This window comes from Semicossyphus pulcher, unplaced genomic scaffold (assembly GCF_022749685.1).
Source record: "Semicossyphus pulcher isolate SPU_LCO1_2020_fin unplaced genomic scaffold, fSemPul1.0.p SCAF_13, whole genome shotgun sequence".
Lineage (NCBI taxonomy): Eukaryota > Metazoa > Chordata > Actinopteri > Labriformes > Labridae > Semicossyphus > Semicossyphus pulcher.
Window position 1 is genome coordinate 13037265 of NW_027211637.1, and position 19857 is coordinate 13057121.

Below are 19857 nucleotides of genomic sequence, written 5' to 3' on the forward strand. Positions count from 1 at the left end.
ACATCCAATATGACATGCTGTGCAGATTCTGGTTCAGAGTAATGGTTTTCATTCTAACTCAAGCCCTTGCTAATAGTTTTGAAAGCATAAGTAGTCCTGTCATGTCTCCATTCCTCTCCTCTTCACCTCCAAAGGAGCAACTTCTTAAGCAAACAGCCTCCTGATATTCTTAATCCTTTTTAATATCTAATGTCAATGACCGAGAAGGCTTTCCGTGAACAGAATTACAGAGCACCATCTAACTGTGGTCAGAGCCTGTCTGCTCATTAATGATGCAGAGAGACACCAAATCCTTCATGCCAAACGATATAATAGACCTAACTCCCTCCTGACCTTCTGGATAACCCTTTCTTCAAGATTCATCCATTTCTGTATTTTTAATTATCACGAGGATAAAATCCCGTGCGTTACTTGAATCATCGCCCCAAACTCGCTCAAAACTTTTTGATGAGCTTCACACAGAAAAGCCTGCTCTTTGTGTTCAGGCAGTAATGTGGTCAATAATTTTGTGAATGCTTGACAAACCGCACTTAGCTCAAACACTTCCACCCTCGACTACAAGAATGGATGAGTCATTAAATACGAAAGGGCTGACCTTCTCTCATAACCTTTGAATACTGAATATATAAACACTATCATCCCTCATGAGAGGCGGTTAGAATACAATCAGCTGCTGCAAACTTCAGGGATTATTCACATTCTGCAGAGCTCTTTTCATTAAACCATGTCACCCTACATGTTTAAACACTATGACTGTAAAGCAGATCGAATCACTCTTTTGTTACAACTCCATTACAGATGGACGTCTATAAGCCTTCTCTGTTGGTGAAGGATTTTCTGAGGGTCATGATCAGTACTAGTACATTATACTGTATATCTAGGTCAGATCATTTCAAGCTGACACTGATGCTAACTGACATTAGCATGACACAGTTAGCAATCCTTGAAGAAGTTTGCAGAAAACAGCAGTTAATATTGAGAATTCTGCTCTGTTGTGATCTCTCTCTGCCTGACAACTTTTCAGGTGATTTCACCGTTGCAGACAATTTTCCAATGTGGTCATAAAACTCAGTCCCAGCTTTTACATCATTCTTAGTCCCAGCTTTTACATCATTCTTTTTCCCATCTTGACATTCTGATAAAATCAAACATGTTTAATAGTATTTTAAGTTCTTAGTCTCGGCTAATGCAATTAGTGAAGTTCAGTGACGTGAAAATTGTCAACAACCGATAAGAGCGCTTTCTGCAGCATCAAACCGGAAGCAGCTAACTGGGTAGACATAAACATGGAGGGGAGGCGCAAGACATTGCACACACAAGAGCTGTTTACTTAAAGGTATAATAAGTAGGATTTTCCTTGAAAAATAAAATATAGACTTTTACAAATATAATATAATTTAAATCATCACTTATGGGCCTCTGTACATCTGTGTTGGTGAGTGTGTGTGCAGACCCACGTGAGACCCTTCCCTCTGCATCTATTCTGTTGTTTTGCTTTGTATGGGATGTTTTCAGGAGGGGTGGTGTTGTGGTTACCTGAGCCAATCACAGCCTATAGGTGAGTGTGGGAGTGATTCAAATCAGCAACTGGGCCCCATTCAGACCAGCAAACATGGCGAAAGAGCGATGCAGAGCTGGCCTTCTTTCTGTTGGACAGGTAGGTGCCTCAAACTGGTTAGCATGCTAGCGCACAGGTGGGTTGTTCCCACCTCGCACGAGAGAGTAAAAGTGAGCTTCTGGTGATGAAGAGCCCAGGAGGAGGGGCCCAGTTTGAATGTGTAGTTGACAAAATGAAAGGAAAAATCCTGCTTATTATACCTTTAACTAAAATTATTTTTTCAATGGATTTTTAAATACTTTCAACTTATTTATAGTTATTTGTAGTTTAATGTGGTGCTTGGTATTCTAACCATAGTATTATATACGTTGTAACATGTGTCCCCATAGGCTGTTACAATCACCCTTTCATGTGGAGATAGATCTCACAACTGTGTTCTAGTGTTTCAATCAAAAAAAGCATTTCTGACTGTTAATATACAAAACACAGATAGTTGCCTAAAGTGGTGTCCCATTAATCAGAGGGATTTAAAGTGATGAGATTAAAACCAAAAATTGTTACAATTGCCCTCAGTCTCCCCTAGAAGTAGTCCCCAAATGTAAACCGTGAGCGGACTGCACTGATGGAGCGCTTTTCTAGTTTTCCGACCACTCAAACTGCTTTCTGCTTTTAGATGTTACTGCTAACATTCACACCAACATTCAGACACTGATGGCAGAGGTTGCCATTTACAGTGCCAAGCTGCCCATCAATATTGAACACATTCACACACATACACACTGATGGCTATGCGTTTGGGAGCAATTTTTGGTTCACTGTCTTGCCCAAGGACACCTCAAACTACCAACTCGAGGATGAGCAGCTCTACCTCTTAGCCACAGCTGCCCCACAATGCCCCTTGTTTCTAGTTTCACTACAAGGCATTGAACTAAAGGTTTGTCACGATAATGGGAGGAAATATGGAACAGTTGTGGAATGTGGAATGGTTGAACAGAAGCAGAAATGTTACACTAATAGCATTGTAGATAGCAAGCAACTAGCAGAGCCAGGTCATCTTCATTAGCAATTACAGCATGATAAACTCTTTTTAATTGAAAAGATTGAAAGCATTAATGTTAAATTGGTATTAATTATATGGTTATATGTATTTTAATCTATTTTGCACTGGGCTTAAAAGCAGTGATTAAACTGCTGATAACATCTTAGATCATGTGATGAACTCTGAACCATCTCCATGACAACAGAGCCAATTTCTTCCACTGATAAACACAGAGAGATGCAGCTGAAAGCTCTGACAAAGCCTGTAAGTGGACCCTGTCAAACTGCTAATGACTATGTTTACGATATGTCCAAGTCTGTCAGAATGAATCGGCTGCAGCCTGGTAAATTACAAGTGTAAAGGAATGTAACAAAAGAAATACAGAATCTTGTGTTTGTGTAGCTGTATTTTACATATTCCTTATAAAGAACAGTTTTGTGTTGCTGGTTACACTGCTGTGACATTAAAACAAACCTGAGGATGTCACCATCTCTAACACTGTAGATTAGCACTGCATACACTAATGTTGAATACAAAAATACAACCAAGCAGTTAAATGTAAACACCTACATTTGTGTAGTTACTTTAAAATAGCTCTGCGTTGGTTGCGCCACATTTAATCAAGGTAACAAGAGCAGATCTGGTGTATGTATTAAAGGTTTGACACAAACTGGAGACTGCAGGCAGAGGAGATTTTCCACCTGTATGCACCTCTGTTAAATGAGCTGTGAGAAGCATTTTATTATAAGAGGCAATTAGAATAAAAAGCCTCTTGTCTACCAGGACCATTACCGAAGACTTTACTGAAAGCCCAAAATACCGGTAAATAAAGGTAGCCAAAACAAAATACACGGCTGATATATGAACTAGAATGAGCTGGATGTGGCAGCCCCACAGCACCACAACACAGCTAAATTTACTTCATTTAAGTCCAGGGGGAAGCTCATGAACCACCACAAGAGGATAGCAGCGAGCTTAAAGAATAGGAAGATAGTTTACGAGACAGATGTCGAGACTTGATCGCGTTACGGGCTGGGCAATAAAACGATTTTGATAGGGCAGGGTGATAAAAATAACGGCGATAAAAAATGATTTATTAATATGACTCGACCAAACAGCAGTTTGAGCTGCCGGAGAGAAAAGTTGATGATTTCCATATGAGAAAGCGACAGTGGAAGTGAACTCCTGTTGTTTTCAAAATTGTTTTGAGTTTTCTTTTAAATAGTAGAACAAAAATGACCAATTATATGGAAGAGAGAGGCAGCTCAGCAAGCAGCCCCCTCACCGCACATTCTGTGTCCATCAAAGAGCGTTGGAGAGACACTGATTTTTAACCTGAAGCTGGTTTTTATTACTGCTTTTGTTTGAAAAGGAGGAAGCTCTGCGTGTCATTTGGCTCCCGCTAAAAAAGCTTGTGAATAAACACAAAGGCAATCGTTACCTAAGATCAAGCGATGATTGAAACAAGCAGGGCTAACCTTAGCAGCAGATCAGTTTCCTGCCCCCTCCTTACATAGAAATCAACTCATTTTTGCATTAATAAAGATTTTACTGGTTTTAATTACCAGGTTCATTTGTTTTTAAGAGGAGGAGACCTTGGCGTGTAATAAAACTCCTGTTAAAAACCTTATGAAGAATGACCACTGAAGGGATCCTAACCAAATACCTTGAAACAACCTGAGATACTGTAACCAGCAGCTCACAGCCACCACCTGAAGTATGTCCACCGAAGAGCTTTGAAGAGAGACACTGATTTCTAACAGGAAACTGTTTTTTCAGTGTATTGAGTGTAACTCAATTGAGTGTAACTCAATACACTGAATAAAGCGGTTTCGTTTTAAAATCAGTGTCTCTTCAAAGCTCTTCAACAGAAACAGTTTTCGGTCTGCAAGCTGTCTGGTGTCTTCAGGCCTCCAGCATGCAGAGATAGTCCACCAGCAGCATTATAGCATTATACGCATATCATGATTAATAGCTGTTTTTGTAAATATGGAAAACATATTCTGATCATATTTTTCATCAACATCCCCCGGCCCTACTTGTGTGCGCATGTGTTTTAGAAAAACAATTGCCTGCATACTGTTTACTTCCCCACACAAAAAGGAAATTACATGAAGTATTCCCACTTATTCACAACACAGCTCGTGTTGGGATGAATGTAACATGCAAATACAAACCCCCAGGCAGTAGAAAAGCAATTAAGGTAAGCTATCCTGCTAGCAAGGTTAGCGCTGCTGGAAGTGTAGTGCCAGGTAGCTCCCCCCAAAGACAACTTCCCCCAGGACTCCCACTCTGCCGGCTGCGCAATGAACCAGCGACCCCCAGCACACACCTCCCTTTCCAACACAACCGCTGGTGATAAATTACCTAATCCCCCCTATCCCCAGCCGTTTCTATTGTACACCCTGGGCTTGTAAAGAACAGCTAGCAGGAGGAAGGGGGTGAGAACAGGCAGTGGGAGGTGGGTGTGTGATGAAAAAAAAAAGACTTATTGACAGAGACACAATGACAGTAAAGATATACAGCCCAAACAAAGGCAGGAACCAGCAACCGTAATTTTAGTATCATAGGGACACGTGTGTGTGCCATGTTTGATGTTGGAAAAAGGCGCACTCAGAAACACTTAGCACAGTATTCGAGACAATTACCAGAGAAAAAATCCATCCAGAGAGAGATCTCCACATAGGCAGCAGTTTTTCAAAGTATGTCATTTCAGACTCAGTGTGAACATTGTAAGAATGGACCAGTCGGAAAGTCTTTTTCTGCCATCTCTGTTATGTAAATGTGGTATTTATGAGGGTCTTATGAATCCTTCTTGTAGATGAATGAGATTCCACCAGTGAACATGCACATCGCAGGCGTAATTTCAGTTGAGCAGAGCAGCAGCTACAAGCGAAATGACATCAGTGCTCAAACCCTCCCGGAGGAATGCTTGTCGTCACTCACACTGGCACACACACTGCTATGGAAACAGCAGGAGTGTTAGCGTGCATCAGGGTTAAAGGGATACCGCAAGGCACAAACACACACACACACAGTGAAAGGAATAACTGCAACACAAAGCGACAGGGGCAGTCCATTGAAAACAATGCTGACACATGATGGAACTGTCCCTGACCAGCTGTGTGAGGCGGCCTGTGTTCACATTTTCCTCTTTAAAAAAACACCCATCAGGGGTCAACTGAGGACTAAATGACAGTCTGTCATCGCAAAGGAAAAGTTATCCAACAGTGTTTCCCCGTGGATGTGGGAGAGGAAACACAGCAGACCTTTCCCAGAGCTTGATCTCGGAAGTATCTGAGAGATATGCGGTTTCAAATCTGCCGGAGCCAAGATGGAACATATCCTATCAGACAGCTCAGTGGACCAGCTGACTGCTATGGAAACAGCGAGAGTGTGAGAGTATGTGAGTGCCAAAAGTTGAAAGGACATGACAAGCATGGGCACGCATACCAACACATGCTAATGCAGCCACCAATGCTTATGCATGCAAAAAGACACATGTATATGTCAAACTGAGTGTTAAAAAAGTTGGAAAAGGGCAAACAGTGCAGCTGCAGCTTCACTGACACACACGCATACAGACACACACACACACAGGCACACAGAGGACAGCATTCTACAGACTGGGCAGCCATTCAAACAGCTCTCGGTAACAGTAACCCACAGCAACCCCTTAAACCTGCCCCCTTTCCCTTCCTCCTCAAGAGACACAGATCCGTTGCCCAGTTAAGGGAGAAGCGAATGAGCGAGCAGACAGACAGAGTGCCCGAGAGTGAAAGGAGGTTGTAACTTTACCCACTCTGCCCTTACTAAAGTGCAGCACTACCCCCCTCTTAAAGGTTCAAGAGGTTAATTATTCAACATGAGAAGGGATTTGTGGGGGAACTGAGAGTGGACGCAAGCCAGCAGAAACCTCCCGGCTCTTTTGTCCAACTCATTCACTCGCTCACTGACTTTTAAAAATGCACTCCCATGGACAGAGGCATGAACTCTCTCTTACACCCATACACACGTGAAACACAAAGACACACTTGGGAACACTTTGCAAGACTCGACACAGCTGCATCAGAGTGAACTCATCCTGCTACACATGTTCAACGCTACTCTCTCTCCACTCTCTGGAAAGGTTCTCCTACCGTTGTGGTTGTGCTGCAGGGTCTCCAGCATGCCGGCAGATTCGGATGCCCCCAGCTCGGCCAGTCTGCGGCTGGTGGCGCTCAGCTCCGAGCGCAGGTTGGTCACCTCCTGGCTGGCCGACTGAATGGCCCCATCGATGCGCTGAGCCAACTGCTTGTTGTCATCCATCATTTTCAGGATTTTTGCCTGAGGAGGAGAGGGGAATCCAGACAAGGTGTCATGCTGATAAGTTGACCATTTCCTGTAGAGGAAGGTGTCCCCGAATAAATCCCTCCTCTTTCCCTCCTCTGTCTGTTCCTGTTCCCTCTTTAAGAGAAAGCCAAGTTAAATCCTCAGAGCAGTTTGTCCTCTCCCTTAAACAGAGGCATCCGGCTCAGGGGGGAAACGGTGGTGTATATGTGGTGTCAGTGTGCGATCATGCCTGTGTGTGTATGTGTGTGTACGAGTTCCGTAACAGTATGAGCGCGCCTGTGTTTATGTGTGTTTGTGTGTGTGTGTGTGTAATAGAGCCCGCACTGCCTCTGTGAAATGTGCTCCCTGCAGCTGACTGTTGAAAGGACACAGAGCATTGAGAGATGACAAGCACCTTTTTAAATGGACTGTACCATTTGGAGAGAACGTAAGGGGGGGAGGGAGCCAAACCATCTGAGCACATGGAAGTCAGAGGTCCTGGGCACAGCTGTCTCCTGCAGATACTGCTGTAAGGATCTGGGATTTTGTGTTTAACTGAACTGACACACAAGGAATGTCACTAAGCCTGTGAAAAGGACTTCAATGAAACACTGCAGCTTTTTTTCTCTGTGTGCTGCATGCACCTCCCTCCATGGACTCCTGGGCAAAGGAAGGAAATCATTAGTTTGACAAAGAAGCAGTTGTGGGTTAAAAACAATAATGGTTATGCAAACAAAGCTTTCATCACAGTATCAGAGGGAGGTATTCCTTCCTGCAGTAAAATACATTTTTAAAGCACCGCTGTAAAGTTCAACAAGTTTAACATCCTGGCTTACTTGTCTGGCTTAATCTGATGAATCTGAAGGTTTACATATGGGCATGCATTCAACAATGCACTTAAATCCTGCAGCGACTGCCATTAAACTTAACATGTTGAGATCCATGGACAACAATAATGTTGATGTGACGAGTTGATTAATCAGTTTGGTGAGGTGCAATATGTTTTTTCATTAAAACAAACGAACAAACACTAGTTTGTTCCAGTATTTTAAATGTGAGGTCTATATGTTTAGAATTAAGACATTTTGTTTTTGGGTGGACAAAAAAAAAAATGTAAAGATAGAATCTCGAAGTTCTCTGTTTCGTTCTATTTGACAGCACCTAGTGGCCATAAATAGGAATTGCGGGCGCAAACGTCCCAATTTAGCCAGACGTCTAGCTTTCTTTGGATTCACTTATTTTTGAAGTTGTATCTGTAGTCAGCGGTCTTTTCTTTGTTTGTTCAGCCATAGTAAATTACTGTTTACTCGCAACACTTGCAGAGACCGGAAAAGCAGCCGCTTAGCTCCGCCTACCCTCTCAGACCAACCACTGCTGGCTGATGGAAAACGCGTCACTAACTGGGCGCCTCTTGTGATTTTTTCCGCGAATGTAGCCAGAGACACCCCATTCATAAAAATACGACATACTGTAAATGTTTAGGCTTTCATCAGTGGGCCATAGGCTCAATCACCATTGTGTTACCTCATTCGGCGATAGATAGTGACTTAACAGACATTTATTTAAATAGAAAACTTCTGCTGGCTCTGGGAAATTGTGATGGGTACAACTATTTTCTATCCTTGCATAGATTGAAAAATGTGTCTAAAGATTAACAGTTGTGATCAAACCCAAAAAGATGCTCATTTTTATGTTAAGAAGGCTCTGGGTAGCTGAGCACCGTGAAATGAGGTAATTAAGAAGCATGAGCTGTTTAATATTGACTTTAGGAAAAGAGTGGATGTTTCTCACTCATACTTACTAACAAGACTAAAAGCAGGGTTGGAAATGTAACCAGAGACAATGTAATGCATCTTTCAGTATCTCTTTCATCTAAACCTACCTAAGTTCTGCTCTTCTAGTCTCCCTCTTTCCTTCCTTTAAAGTCGAGTAAAAGGCTAAAAATAGCCTATAGGCATCAGAAACACTGTCAGCTACCTGTCTACATATAAGGCAAATGGAACATTGATGTTTCTTCTTCACTATGCAGCTCCACACAGGGGTACTGCTGAAAGTGCAGTCTGGGTGTGTAAAAAGGTTGCTTTTGTTGTAGTTATAGCAATGCTGGCCAATAACATTACTTGGAAATGTCAAATATACCCTGGAAATCAAATAAGAGGGAGATGGATACTCGCAAGCTTATGGGATAAAAATGGATTTGGTGATGAATCCAAAGTAACTCAGGAGAGACTGAGACTGCAGAGCTGACAGAAGATGTTCTTCAGCAAGCATTAAGTAAAAGTGATATTAACAGGACTTAAAACTGTGTTTTTTTTCTTGTATATGATGCATCATCTTAGTATGTTTGTATATGTGTATGCAAATATTCAATCAATTAATATTTATTTATATAGCGCTAAATCATAACCAAAGTTATGAGAGACCCAACATGAATCCACCATGAGCAGCACTTAGCAACATTTTTCAACAGTGTGAAGGAAAAACTTCCTTTTAACAGGCAGAAACCTCGAGCAGAACCAGGCTCACGTTGAACAGCCATCTGCCTCGACTGGATGGGCCAAAAAGTGGATGCCGATGCGGGATAGAGACAAACAAACAACATATGTTGTTGTCTATCTTTTGCCCGTTTTGAACAATATTTGCTATTTCACAAGAGATTTCTGTATTTGTGATTCGTCTGTGCTGTTCTCGCTTATTTCAAGGGGGCAGGGAAAGTATTGGGAAGATGATGCAATCTATAAAATTTAACAACATGAGAATCTGATAACAACTGTGTGTCACAGAGACAACAATGCCAATCAAATCTGATCCGATTACAGTTGCTTTAAATAATATCTTAGGATTCTTTTTCCTAACATTGACTTTAATTGTTGGTCAACTGGTCATGAATATTAACTGAAATGCAAAACAGGAATATTTGAAGTTTCATTTACTATTTGTAAGAATTATAATATTTCTTGGCAACTGTAACCCACTGAACTCTACCTGAACAGCACCAAACAGCAGACAGAAAAAGTTGCCATCGAGCTGTTGGATATGATTTAACATTTAAGAGACAAAAAGCCAAATATTTTTTCAGGGGGTTGGTGGAGACCAAAGCTGAGCTAAAAATGTGCATTCATTTTTGACTTACATTGGCCAAGTTGCCCCACACACAACTGTTGATAAATGCTTTGGGTGTTTTGTGCCTGCTGGATTGGTGAATAGGAAACTGTCATGTACTTAAAGGTATAATCTTGAACTTTTTCATGTCTTTGAAGTCACTATCACTTAATGAGTTCAAATTCGAAATTCGACTCTCAGATGAAGGCAAACGAAAGCGAGGAAAATCAAGAGTTAGAACTGTGACAAAGGGAGCCAGCCGTAGATGTCTGGTTAAAGTGGGAAGTGTGCTCCCACAATTACAGAGTGTCGCCAGTGGATGGCGCTCAAGAGCACTAAACTGAAATATTCCAGATTGTATCTTCAATGTGAAAGATTTTAATTTTTACAGCTTGATGCGCTGCACCATGGTGGCCATAAAATCAAATAAGGAACATTTAACATACAAAACAAAGCACTCTGTTTTGGAGTTCTTCTCTTCACAAACCACAGGACCAGTACAAATCAATATCAACAGTTAAGTGTCTGGTAAAAGAAATGCTAAATACACAATACTGCTACATCATCGAGCGCTGGAGGAAAAAGTTCTATAGGAAGGAAACGACTCTGCTCAATAACCACTCTCACAGCCCAGAAAAGATGTTTTGACAGCATCGTCTCTAATTGTGGGTTGTAAAAAATAAGCACTTCAGATTAAAAACTCTGTCTAGTTGTCTTTGGGCCCTAGTTCCCACCCAACACCCCCACTCAGTCCTGAAGTTCTCAGCTATAATCCGACATTCGGGTGTCAAAGCATGCCCACTCACTCAGCAGTACAGCTGTGTTGTTATTGTTTCTCAAGGTTATGTGAACTAAGACCCCCGACCCATCGTGCGTGTGGTAAGCAGAACAGCCACCACGCTGCAGCAGCCCTGGCAGAGAGCAACTGCTGTGTACTCGCAGAAAATGTTACCGTAGCCTCAGGCACTATGAGTCTGTGTGTGGGCCTAATATTGAGGGCCACACTGTTGTTTCAAATAAAACTTTCTGACTGTCCGCTACAGTATGCAGGCAAGGGGACAGGAAACAATACACACACATTCCACCCGTTCATCCATCTGCCCAGACACAAGTCACCCCTCCCGCTCTGTAAATGAACATCATGTTGTTATTTATAGACGACCCTGCTGCTGTATATGATACATTAGTCACAGGGGAGGGCGGGCACAGACACACTAATACTGTATACTCATTTACACACACACATACACAAGAGGAGGTAATAATCCCAAAATCCTTTGATGTCCATTAATGAAATTCTTCTCTTGTTAGGTGTCATAACAGCCTATTAGAGCCATGTTGGATAAGCAGGGATATATTTTATATTCTACATTATGTATCCCGTCAGAAAACCTGCATATACTCTATGTTTGTATACACATTTATCTAGGGCTGCCACCTAAAAGAAAACTCTCTGACTCTGGAAGAACCTGTTTAGGTGAATCAATGCACTTAGTTATAAATAACCAGTAACATTAACCCCACTGGTAAATGTGAACCTAAATTTCACAATTGACCAGTCTCAGATCCCACCGGCTACAGTCTGACGATGATGGAGCCTCTGGGGAACATTGAACATGTCGGGCGTGTAGCCAGTGGTTAGCGATAAACGACTTCCAGTCAAGACTTCCTTTTCCGCGTGCTGCCTTGTTTACAGAAAAGGAAACCGTTTTTCTTGTGATTAACTTTAATTAACGGGTCTTACCTTTGCAGAATTTTCAACATCATGATGCAGATTTATAAAAAGTATAGATGAAGCTTTTTCAGGTCTGTCCTGAAGAGGAAAAGAACGCTACTTTTAAAATGCTCATTTGTTGATCTCATGCATTTGAGGAGGTCGGGAAATCTGAACACTGAATGGCTTTCGTGACAGTGTCAAGGGAATTTGTCTCAAGGTGAATTTTAGATCTAGAGCGGATTGTTAGCTGAACTTGCTGAAGATGTCTGTTTAAAGAGATGAATAAGAAGCTAAATCATCCTCAGATAGCCGCTGATGGGAGCCCGGATGTCTTTACGGCGCATTACGCTCCGCCTGCTTTTGTCCTCCACACGGACTGTTTTTCCTGCATACGCCGCAGCCTGCTGATAAGTGATTGGTCAATATTACTCGGGCTACAAGCATAGAGCAAACAGAAACCAGAACACTTGCCATCTCTAAAATCCACGTCCCTGCCTACAGATTCTGCATTTCTATATAGAATCTGTAAATAGAGATTAAAAATTATGTGACTTACCTGGAAAAAAACAAATTAGAGATTTTATGAGTAGGACCAAATCTGATGTCTGATTTTGGTTCCTAGAACTAAGGTTGAGAATAAAAATCGTATGAACTTATCTTCTCAAGTCTGCTCACCAACCAAAACAAGAAAAAAAGCACAAAGCAGATCCGTTCAGACTGCGCCTGCCATTAGTTATTTTTGTATTAATTTACATGATTTACTCAGACAGCACATTGTAATGTTTTGTGTGTTGTTTTGAGCTGTTGGTTCTTAATTTATTCCCCATCTTACAACTCAACATCTACGGGTGGTTGTGGCTTATTGTGATTAAAGCTGCAAACTTGAACATGAGTTGTAAACTTGATTCATGTCTGTATGTACATCAACATTAATGACCTGTCTCAGTGAAGTGAATGAGGGCCCACTGGCTACAGAGGATCAGTAATCAGTGGGCGTGCAGTGGGTTGGATTAGCATAAGAATTGAGACAGTGGGGAGTGGGATCAGTGCTCTCTGACCATTCCTCATTGTGCCACAGCTCAGAGTCCGTCCACACTGTAGCTCTTTTGCAGCCAAGTCACCAGATTTAACTTTAAATCATGCAAAAAAGCTGCAGCACTGAGGTCTGTATACAGTAGCTTTTAAGCCTCACTAATTAAATTTTACTTACTATGGCAGAACTTTGTTGCTTAGCAATAACAGTCAAGTACTTTATACATTGGGATGGTATTTGTTGCCTGGCAACCATTGGCGTTAAAGAACTCCAGGAAATGTAAACATCTTTCACTAGTTCAAAGTTTGCCAGTGTTTGCTTTGCTTTGTCTTGTGTTTTTAAGCCAGTCTCATTGTTGTGTTTCTATCCAAAGCATAACATGAAAAACGACCATGTTCTGAAGATAATGCACAAATTGTAACTGTAAAAAAGAGGCATTGTTTATCTTCCCACAGGACACTTAGTTGTATTATTTAAGAAGAAGCTGCCTTTTGTTCCTTATGAAGCAACAATAGCACTTTTCCCTCCTGTCGGCTCCTCCCATTACTACTGGTTACTACCTCCGACGCCGGCTCAGCAGTGGACCAACTTCCCCCCTGTATTAAGCCTCTGTACTATTTACGCAGACAGTGAGGCATAACAGAGGTGTAACAGTCCCTTCTTGAACAGGCCGTATAAAAGTGGCTAATGTTTCTCCTGTTTACAGTGGCACATGTGTGCAGAAGTGTTATTTCCATATGCCTTAGGTTTGTCAGACCTGTCAGCAGGTGAGGATGGGCAAATTATTTTTTTTATGTAGAGTCTCCAAAAAATATTAAAGACAGTCAGCTAGGACTGTGATACCTAATTTTCTTTCTTCCCCGAAGTTAAGCTTCTTTACTCAAAGCACATGCCATGCATGCAGAGGACAAACAGAAACGTGACTCTGTGTGTGTGTGAAACTAAAGAATAAATTGAGCATGCATCTTTCATAAGGGCAGAAACATAAACTGTATAAAAAGATGGACAACAGCTGACTGGCTGCAGTATAGGTCATAAAGCCCGCCTCCTCCATGTTGTGAGATGGGACTAGAGTCAAACTATAAAAATCAAAATACACGCTAAATAAATGTTTCTCAAACATGGTTTCTGTCATTATAGTTAGTTCTTATGTTGATTTACACCCATGTGTTCATTTTTCTTTTCAAGTTTATTTTTAATTAGTTATTTGATGCTGTCAAAAGGATGATTGACAGCTCTGTTGACAAATACGGCTCCTGCAGCCGATCTGTTCCGGATTGGCAGAGTAGAGGAGGAACGGCGAAAGGAAATGTAACTAAAACAACCATGGAAGTTCCCATACCCACCGATCTCTACTGCACAGCTCTGGCTCCAAATGATGTCACCATCGCAAGATGGTAGCGCCTATCACAGGGCTATTCATCCATACTTACAGTCATTGGGCAGAAACATTAAGTACAATCGAAATATGATTTTCCCTGAGATGCTTTGCACTGAAATGCATTTTGGCATTTGCTCTGCCTCTAAGTAAGGGTTGCTCCTGTGCACACAGTCTAAGTCAAATACAATGTAAAGACTCCTACACCACTTTCAGTGTTTAGTGATTCAGACAATGCCCCTGCAATGCAGAACTTATGGGCTGCACCAAAATCACCTGCTCATTGATAGTATCAGGAAAGGCCAGCCAGTGAGCTGAAAAAGATGCTGTAATGCAGGGCCGTGCTCATGTGGATTCTTAGGTTGCTTGGCTTTTATTTTTTCAGGCAAACGGAAATGGTTTAATGTCTCTCGAGGTGTAATGGAATGGGGTTTTTGTAGCTGAACGCTATCTACATCTCTTATCCAGATCATCTTATCTTACGGAGAGAATGGGGCTCAGCAAAAGTCCTCCTCTGCAGAGTCAGAACTCACAGTACACACAAACAACAAACACACCGTGGTGGTGGGGGGGGAACAGAGGGGGGGCATTGTGGGAAAAACACATGTGGAGAAAGAACTGAGAACAGAGAGATGTAAGTGAACAGCATCATAACATTTACCAGGTCTGTGTCATTTCTGTCCACTGTTGTGAAGAAACTCTTACATCCTGTCCCTTGTGCCTCGTGGGTAGAGGCTGCAGACAGCACCCAAAGGAGAGAGACGGAACATGCCCTCTGGCTCCTTTTACAAATAGAGAGCTGACATTGGGGCAACAGATCCTGCATGACAGAATCATCAGTAACTATTGTGTCTCCTCCTTGTATGAGTCACGTCTAGAACCAAACAGAGAAGTATTTACAAAGAGAGAGTTTTTGTTTTTCAGTTTCATAACCGAGCCTGATACTCGAGACATCTTTGTTTGCTCTTGCTTGGTTATGACTTTGTTGACCTGTGTTGTTTATATTTGAAAAAAATGGTCTTACTGGATTTAAAGTCAATCTTACAGTAACAATAAACTGCATGTGATGAATTAGCTCACACGTCCCATATACAGAGGCTCAGTCCTCTATGAGGCGCGTGTCATCCCCACTCTCTCTTCCCCTGTTCAGACACTACCCACTGTCCTCTCTCTCAGTAAAGGCATTAAAAAAAGGCCAAAAACAACTTTTAAAAAAGGAAAAAAAAAGTTTGTGACAGAGGAAAACAAGAGCTTTGCAGACCTACTCCCATGCAATATAGTAACTTGGCAACTACCCTCTGGTCCTCCTCTATCCAGCTGCCTCACAATAAAATCAATAGAGGCCTGCAAAACAGACAACTTGAAAATGTTTCAGTGTCTTAGTAATTCATCTGTATGTACAGTAAGTTCAGTTCACATTTAGTAAAAGTGTACAAGACTTGAGTTATTCCAACAAAGACCAACATTGATAATGAGGCGGAATCCACAGGCTTTACTCATACAACACACCCAGATGACTCAACTTCAATGTGACCGCATGCTGCTTTGTGCCAAAGTTTCCTTAAAGCAGTCTTACAAACCATAATCGAGTTCACTATCGCAATTATGCAAAAAAAATATATATTTCTGCAAAGAGGTAGAGGGCAAGATACTGTGTAACGCAAGGAGAGCTGAGAATGAGCATGCTCCTCCGGGGTGGGTCAAACCAAGACAAAGAACAGACAAGAGTCTTATGAAAACAAAGTGATGTTCACTGCACTAATCTGTTTATATTCCACCCTCCTCCTGCCTCGCTGTTTAAACTAACTGAAAAAGGATAACACTGAGCAGCTGGAGGATAGCAGAGAGACAGATCTGAGCAGTGGCAACTGTCTGTCTAACCCCCGGGGAACTCCATACACAGTTGTGTAACTTAAAGGGTCACCAGTGTGACACAAAGTGTTTGTCCAAATTGGCTGATATCCTGACGTGTTACTGAAGGAGATATATTTCACATCTTTATCTCTGAAGATAAACGCAGTGAGGAACTAGCCAGGCAACATTGCGGAACATTTAACAGCTAAACAGCCAGATATCTTTCTCAGGAGTTAAAGACAAATTCCAGTGCTAAAAGCAGAGTTACTACTGGACAACTCAAATGGTTGCTAATGTGTCTGTAAATACGCATTTTGTTTACTTGTTCTCGTTAACAACTTTCTAAGAAATATGTCAATATTGTTCTTTCAGCCTGTTCTACTGCCCCCATGTGGCCAAATAAATAATGCAGGTTTAGATATTTTTTTTATCATCTTGTAATTAAATGTTGGGGTTTGACAGGATTTTGTTAAATTTTTATCCATATTCGAATCTGCTCGTCTTTCCTGAAACATTTTGTATTTTTATTATGATCTAAATACCGTAAAATCTGGAATATAGGAGGCAGTCTGTTTTAGGGGGGTATGCCAGAGGGGGAAAAAAAATTCTGCGGCTATTTATTATTAAAAATGTGTATACACTTTATTTCAACACTGTTTCAATTTATTTTCATTTGAAACGCATTCAAAACACACACATAGCCTACCATCTGTTTTCATCATTTTTGCAATCCTGCTAGCTAACAGTGTGATAGTTGTGCTCAGCCTTCAATAACATTGAATAATAAACCTCTTTCATTAGCTACTTTCTCCAAATGCTGAGTTATCATATTGATTAAGTAATGTTTTAGAGTTTTCTTTTTCGCTCATCTTTCCCTTCCTTGCTGCCAGATTATTTTTCTATCCTAAAGACTCTAGAGTCTATAAATCTAGCTCACTGAGATGAACGAGTCATGTCTGGTAGCACACTTGCTCCCAGTCAAAGGATGTCGATGCCTCAGCTGTCCTTCCCACCATCAGCACTGTGTGTACTGCAGGGTAAGAAATAAAATACACAGATGCAGCCTGGTAAACACAGTTTGTTGACACACACAGATAAGTTTTCCATTCTGTCTGACAAGGGCGGAGAGGTTAGAGGTGTGGAAGTGTGCTATTGGAACATCCTGTGTCCTCGTCCCAGCTCTCCCAATTCCTCTAATCTCTCCTTCCATTCACGCTAAGCTCTCCCTCACATCCTCCGCCTTCCACATGGCCGCTGTCAGCGTGAGGCAGATCCAGACAGAGATGGCAAACAAACATCTTTTCTGTAGGCAGGCCAAACAGCCAAATGGACCCTGGCTCCGTGGTAAACGCTCCAGGCTAATCTCAGACACATTCAGGTTTGCGGGCTTTGATGGGAATTTTGATACATGCTTCTTTGAAGTGAGACAAACCAGGAACAAAGATCTAACACGGGTTTATAGGCAGAAGAGGTAAATGCTTTCATGTCGGCTTCAATATGGTTGTGTGATATTATCGATCGTCCTTCCGCTGAAGGTTGTGAAGATTGTGTTTGTGTTAGAGATGATGGAAGTGGATTTTGTGCCCTGGCAGATATCATAACCTTCAAACACAAGACCCAATATTAAAAAACCTTTATACTCGCACAAGGTAAAGGAGGATTTATTAACAATTCCTAATACATTTTAAAGGTCATTTTTCATCATGGACTCATCTTGGACATTTTTAGTAAATATAGCAGGATGCTACCGTGATTAAATACTAAAATCTATTTGTCTTGTAAAATCCAACATTATTACTACACAAGGGGTCGGCCATCGGTCTATTATTCATATACTGTATTGGTTTGAATGTAAGACTTTTTTTCCCCTTGACATACATCTGAAAAAGAGGGATCGTCTTATATATTATATATACACACCAGTAGACAGTGCCACTTATTTGCAAAGCGAGTGTACCCCTCATGACTGAGGCCAACCATCACTCTCAGCTACAGGGCCAGGGGGATGAAAGATGGAGAAACACTGTGATCGTCCGCAACGAAGAGGTGCATAAGTAGGCCAAGTTAACCAACAACTGAGGCAGAGTTATGATACTAATTTTAAGATAATTGTTGTCACTGAGTGTAATGTCCGAAGATGGCGAGTCCAAAAAGATCACAGGACACCATAGCGGTAGCCACAGAGCTCTGTGCCCCGTCCTCCTGCACTCTCAGCGGGCTTAGCCTGACCCTCTGCACCTTGGTTAAGCTCCTGGGAGTCCCCCAGGACAGGGCCTGCTCTCCCTGGCCCGGTTAAAAGCCGCAACGGGACACCGTACCGACGCATCTTATAAATGCTAACAGTCTTACCTAACAGATGATAACAGAGAAAATCGTACCGTGGTCTTCAAAAGCGGCCACTTCCAAGAAACTGACAGGAGAGTGTGTGAGTATGTCACTGAAAAACAGAACGAAGGTATGCCCGTTACCAGAGCTGTCATCCAGGTGTTTCAAGACTGCTCTACAAATAGACCTCACTTCAATGGTTAATGATTTATTGAAAATTTGAAAGGCTCTTATCATTTATATGTGATATTTTAATCTTAAAGATATTGAAAATGGATTTTATTTAGTAGGTAAAATAAGATTGTTGTCTTGAAAAGGGGGGGTCATCTTACAATCAGGGACCAATATGATTAACGTTTATAAGCTACATACGTTTGAACCAGGACCTCCAGTATTTGGATCAAGTAACTCATGAAAAACAAGGCGTGTCAAATGAAGAAGACTGCAGCTATTATTATAATGTGTCAAATACATATTTAATCAAGATTTAAGTATGAGCATCACAATAGACTTGGATTGTGGTTAAAAAACTCGGATCAGGATCACGGCCAAAAACGCTGGACTGGTACATCCTTTGTCAATATAAAGGAGAGGACGTTAAATTGCTATAAAATGTTTCAAACTAAACAGTTTGCTGACATCAGAGGACTACAGTTTCTTTCAATTCAAAATTAAATCATAAAACACAGTATCAGAAAAAAAACCTCATTAGCATTATAACTGTGTTTTTTGCCGCCCCCGTAAATTAGTTCAAAGACGACTTTAGTCAGTAGGTACGAAATGTGTGAAGCTTGGTGATATTAAAGTCTCTTTTCACATCCACACACAGATGTTTGCAAAACAACAAGAACAAAAAAGGCTTTTCACACACCAAATGGTAGAGACGCTGAACAAAGACTCAAAATGCAGTTCACGACTGCCGTTAAAATGAGTCCTTAACAATGTCATTGGCTGGTGGCCTGAAGAGCTCACAGATGGTCCATTTTTCCCGCTGAAAGGGAGTGTGTGCTCGCACGTCTGATGCTCTTAGTGTTCTGTGAACTATAAACCCTGCGTAGGTGTGTGCTGTTTCAGTAAGTGTAGTTAATTTCACGTGTGTATGCGTATGCATGAATGTCTGTCTTTGTGTGAGACCGAGAGAGAGAGAGAATAATTATGTGTTTCAGGTTGAGGGGCAGCTCCTGTCTCTTCTGCTCAGTATTCAGCAGCTGTCGTCTCTGTGACGAGGATTGAGAGAAGCTCTGTTTAGGTGCTGTAGGGGGGTTGAAGCTGGCTCGCTTGATGCATCCTTTCAAAAGCACTTTCCCTCAAAGGCACACCACATGGATGACAAGTTTCTCTACACTACAGCAACAAAGGTGGTCAAAAATACCAAAAATATATTCTTACACATGTAGCAATATGAGCTAAAGAGATTCATACTACAGAATGCCTCCTTGAAAGATGCAGGTTAGAGCTATTAAAATAACCAACATCACCTCCACCCACTAAAAAGAAATAAAAATGATATTTTGCTGAGAATTGGACTGATAAACTTGTA

At 41.5% G+C, this 19857-nt stretch overlaps 1 protein-coding gene across 2 annotated transcripts in view; it reads right to left on the reverse strand.

Annotated features, from left to right (window-relative positions):
- The window catches only part of LOC138589710 (kazrin-like), a 167434-nt gene that overhangs the window by 115250 nt on the left and 32327 nt on the right, over positions 1-19857 (reverse strand). For both annotated transcript variants that reach the window (XM_069660122.1, XM_069660121.1), the window contains exon 2: positions 6737-6923. In XM_069660122.1, coding sequence (XP_069516223.1) covers positions 6737-6923 — 187 coding nt within the window. The remainder of the gene's footprint in view (positions 1-6736; positions 6924-19857) is intronic.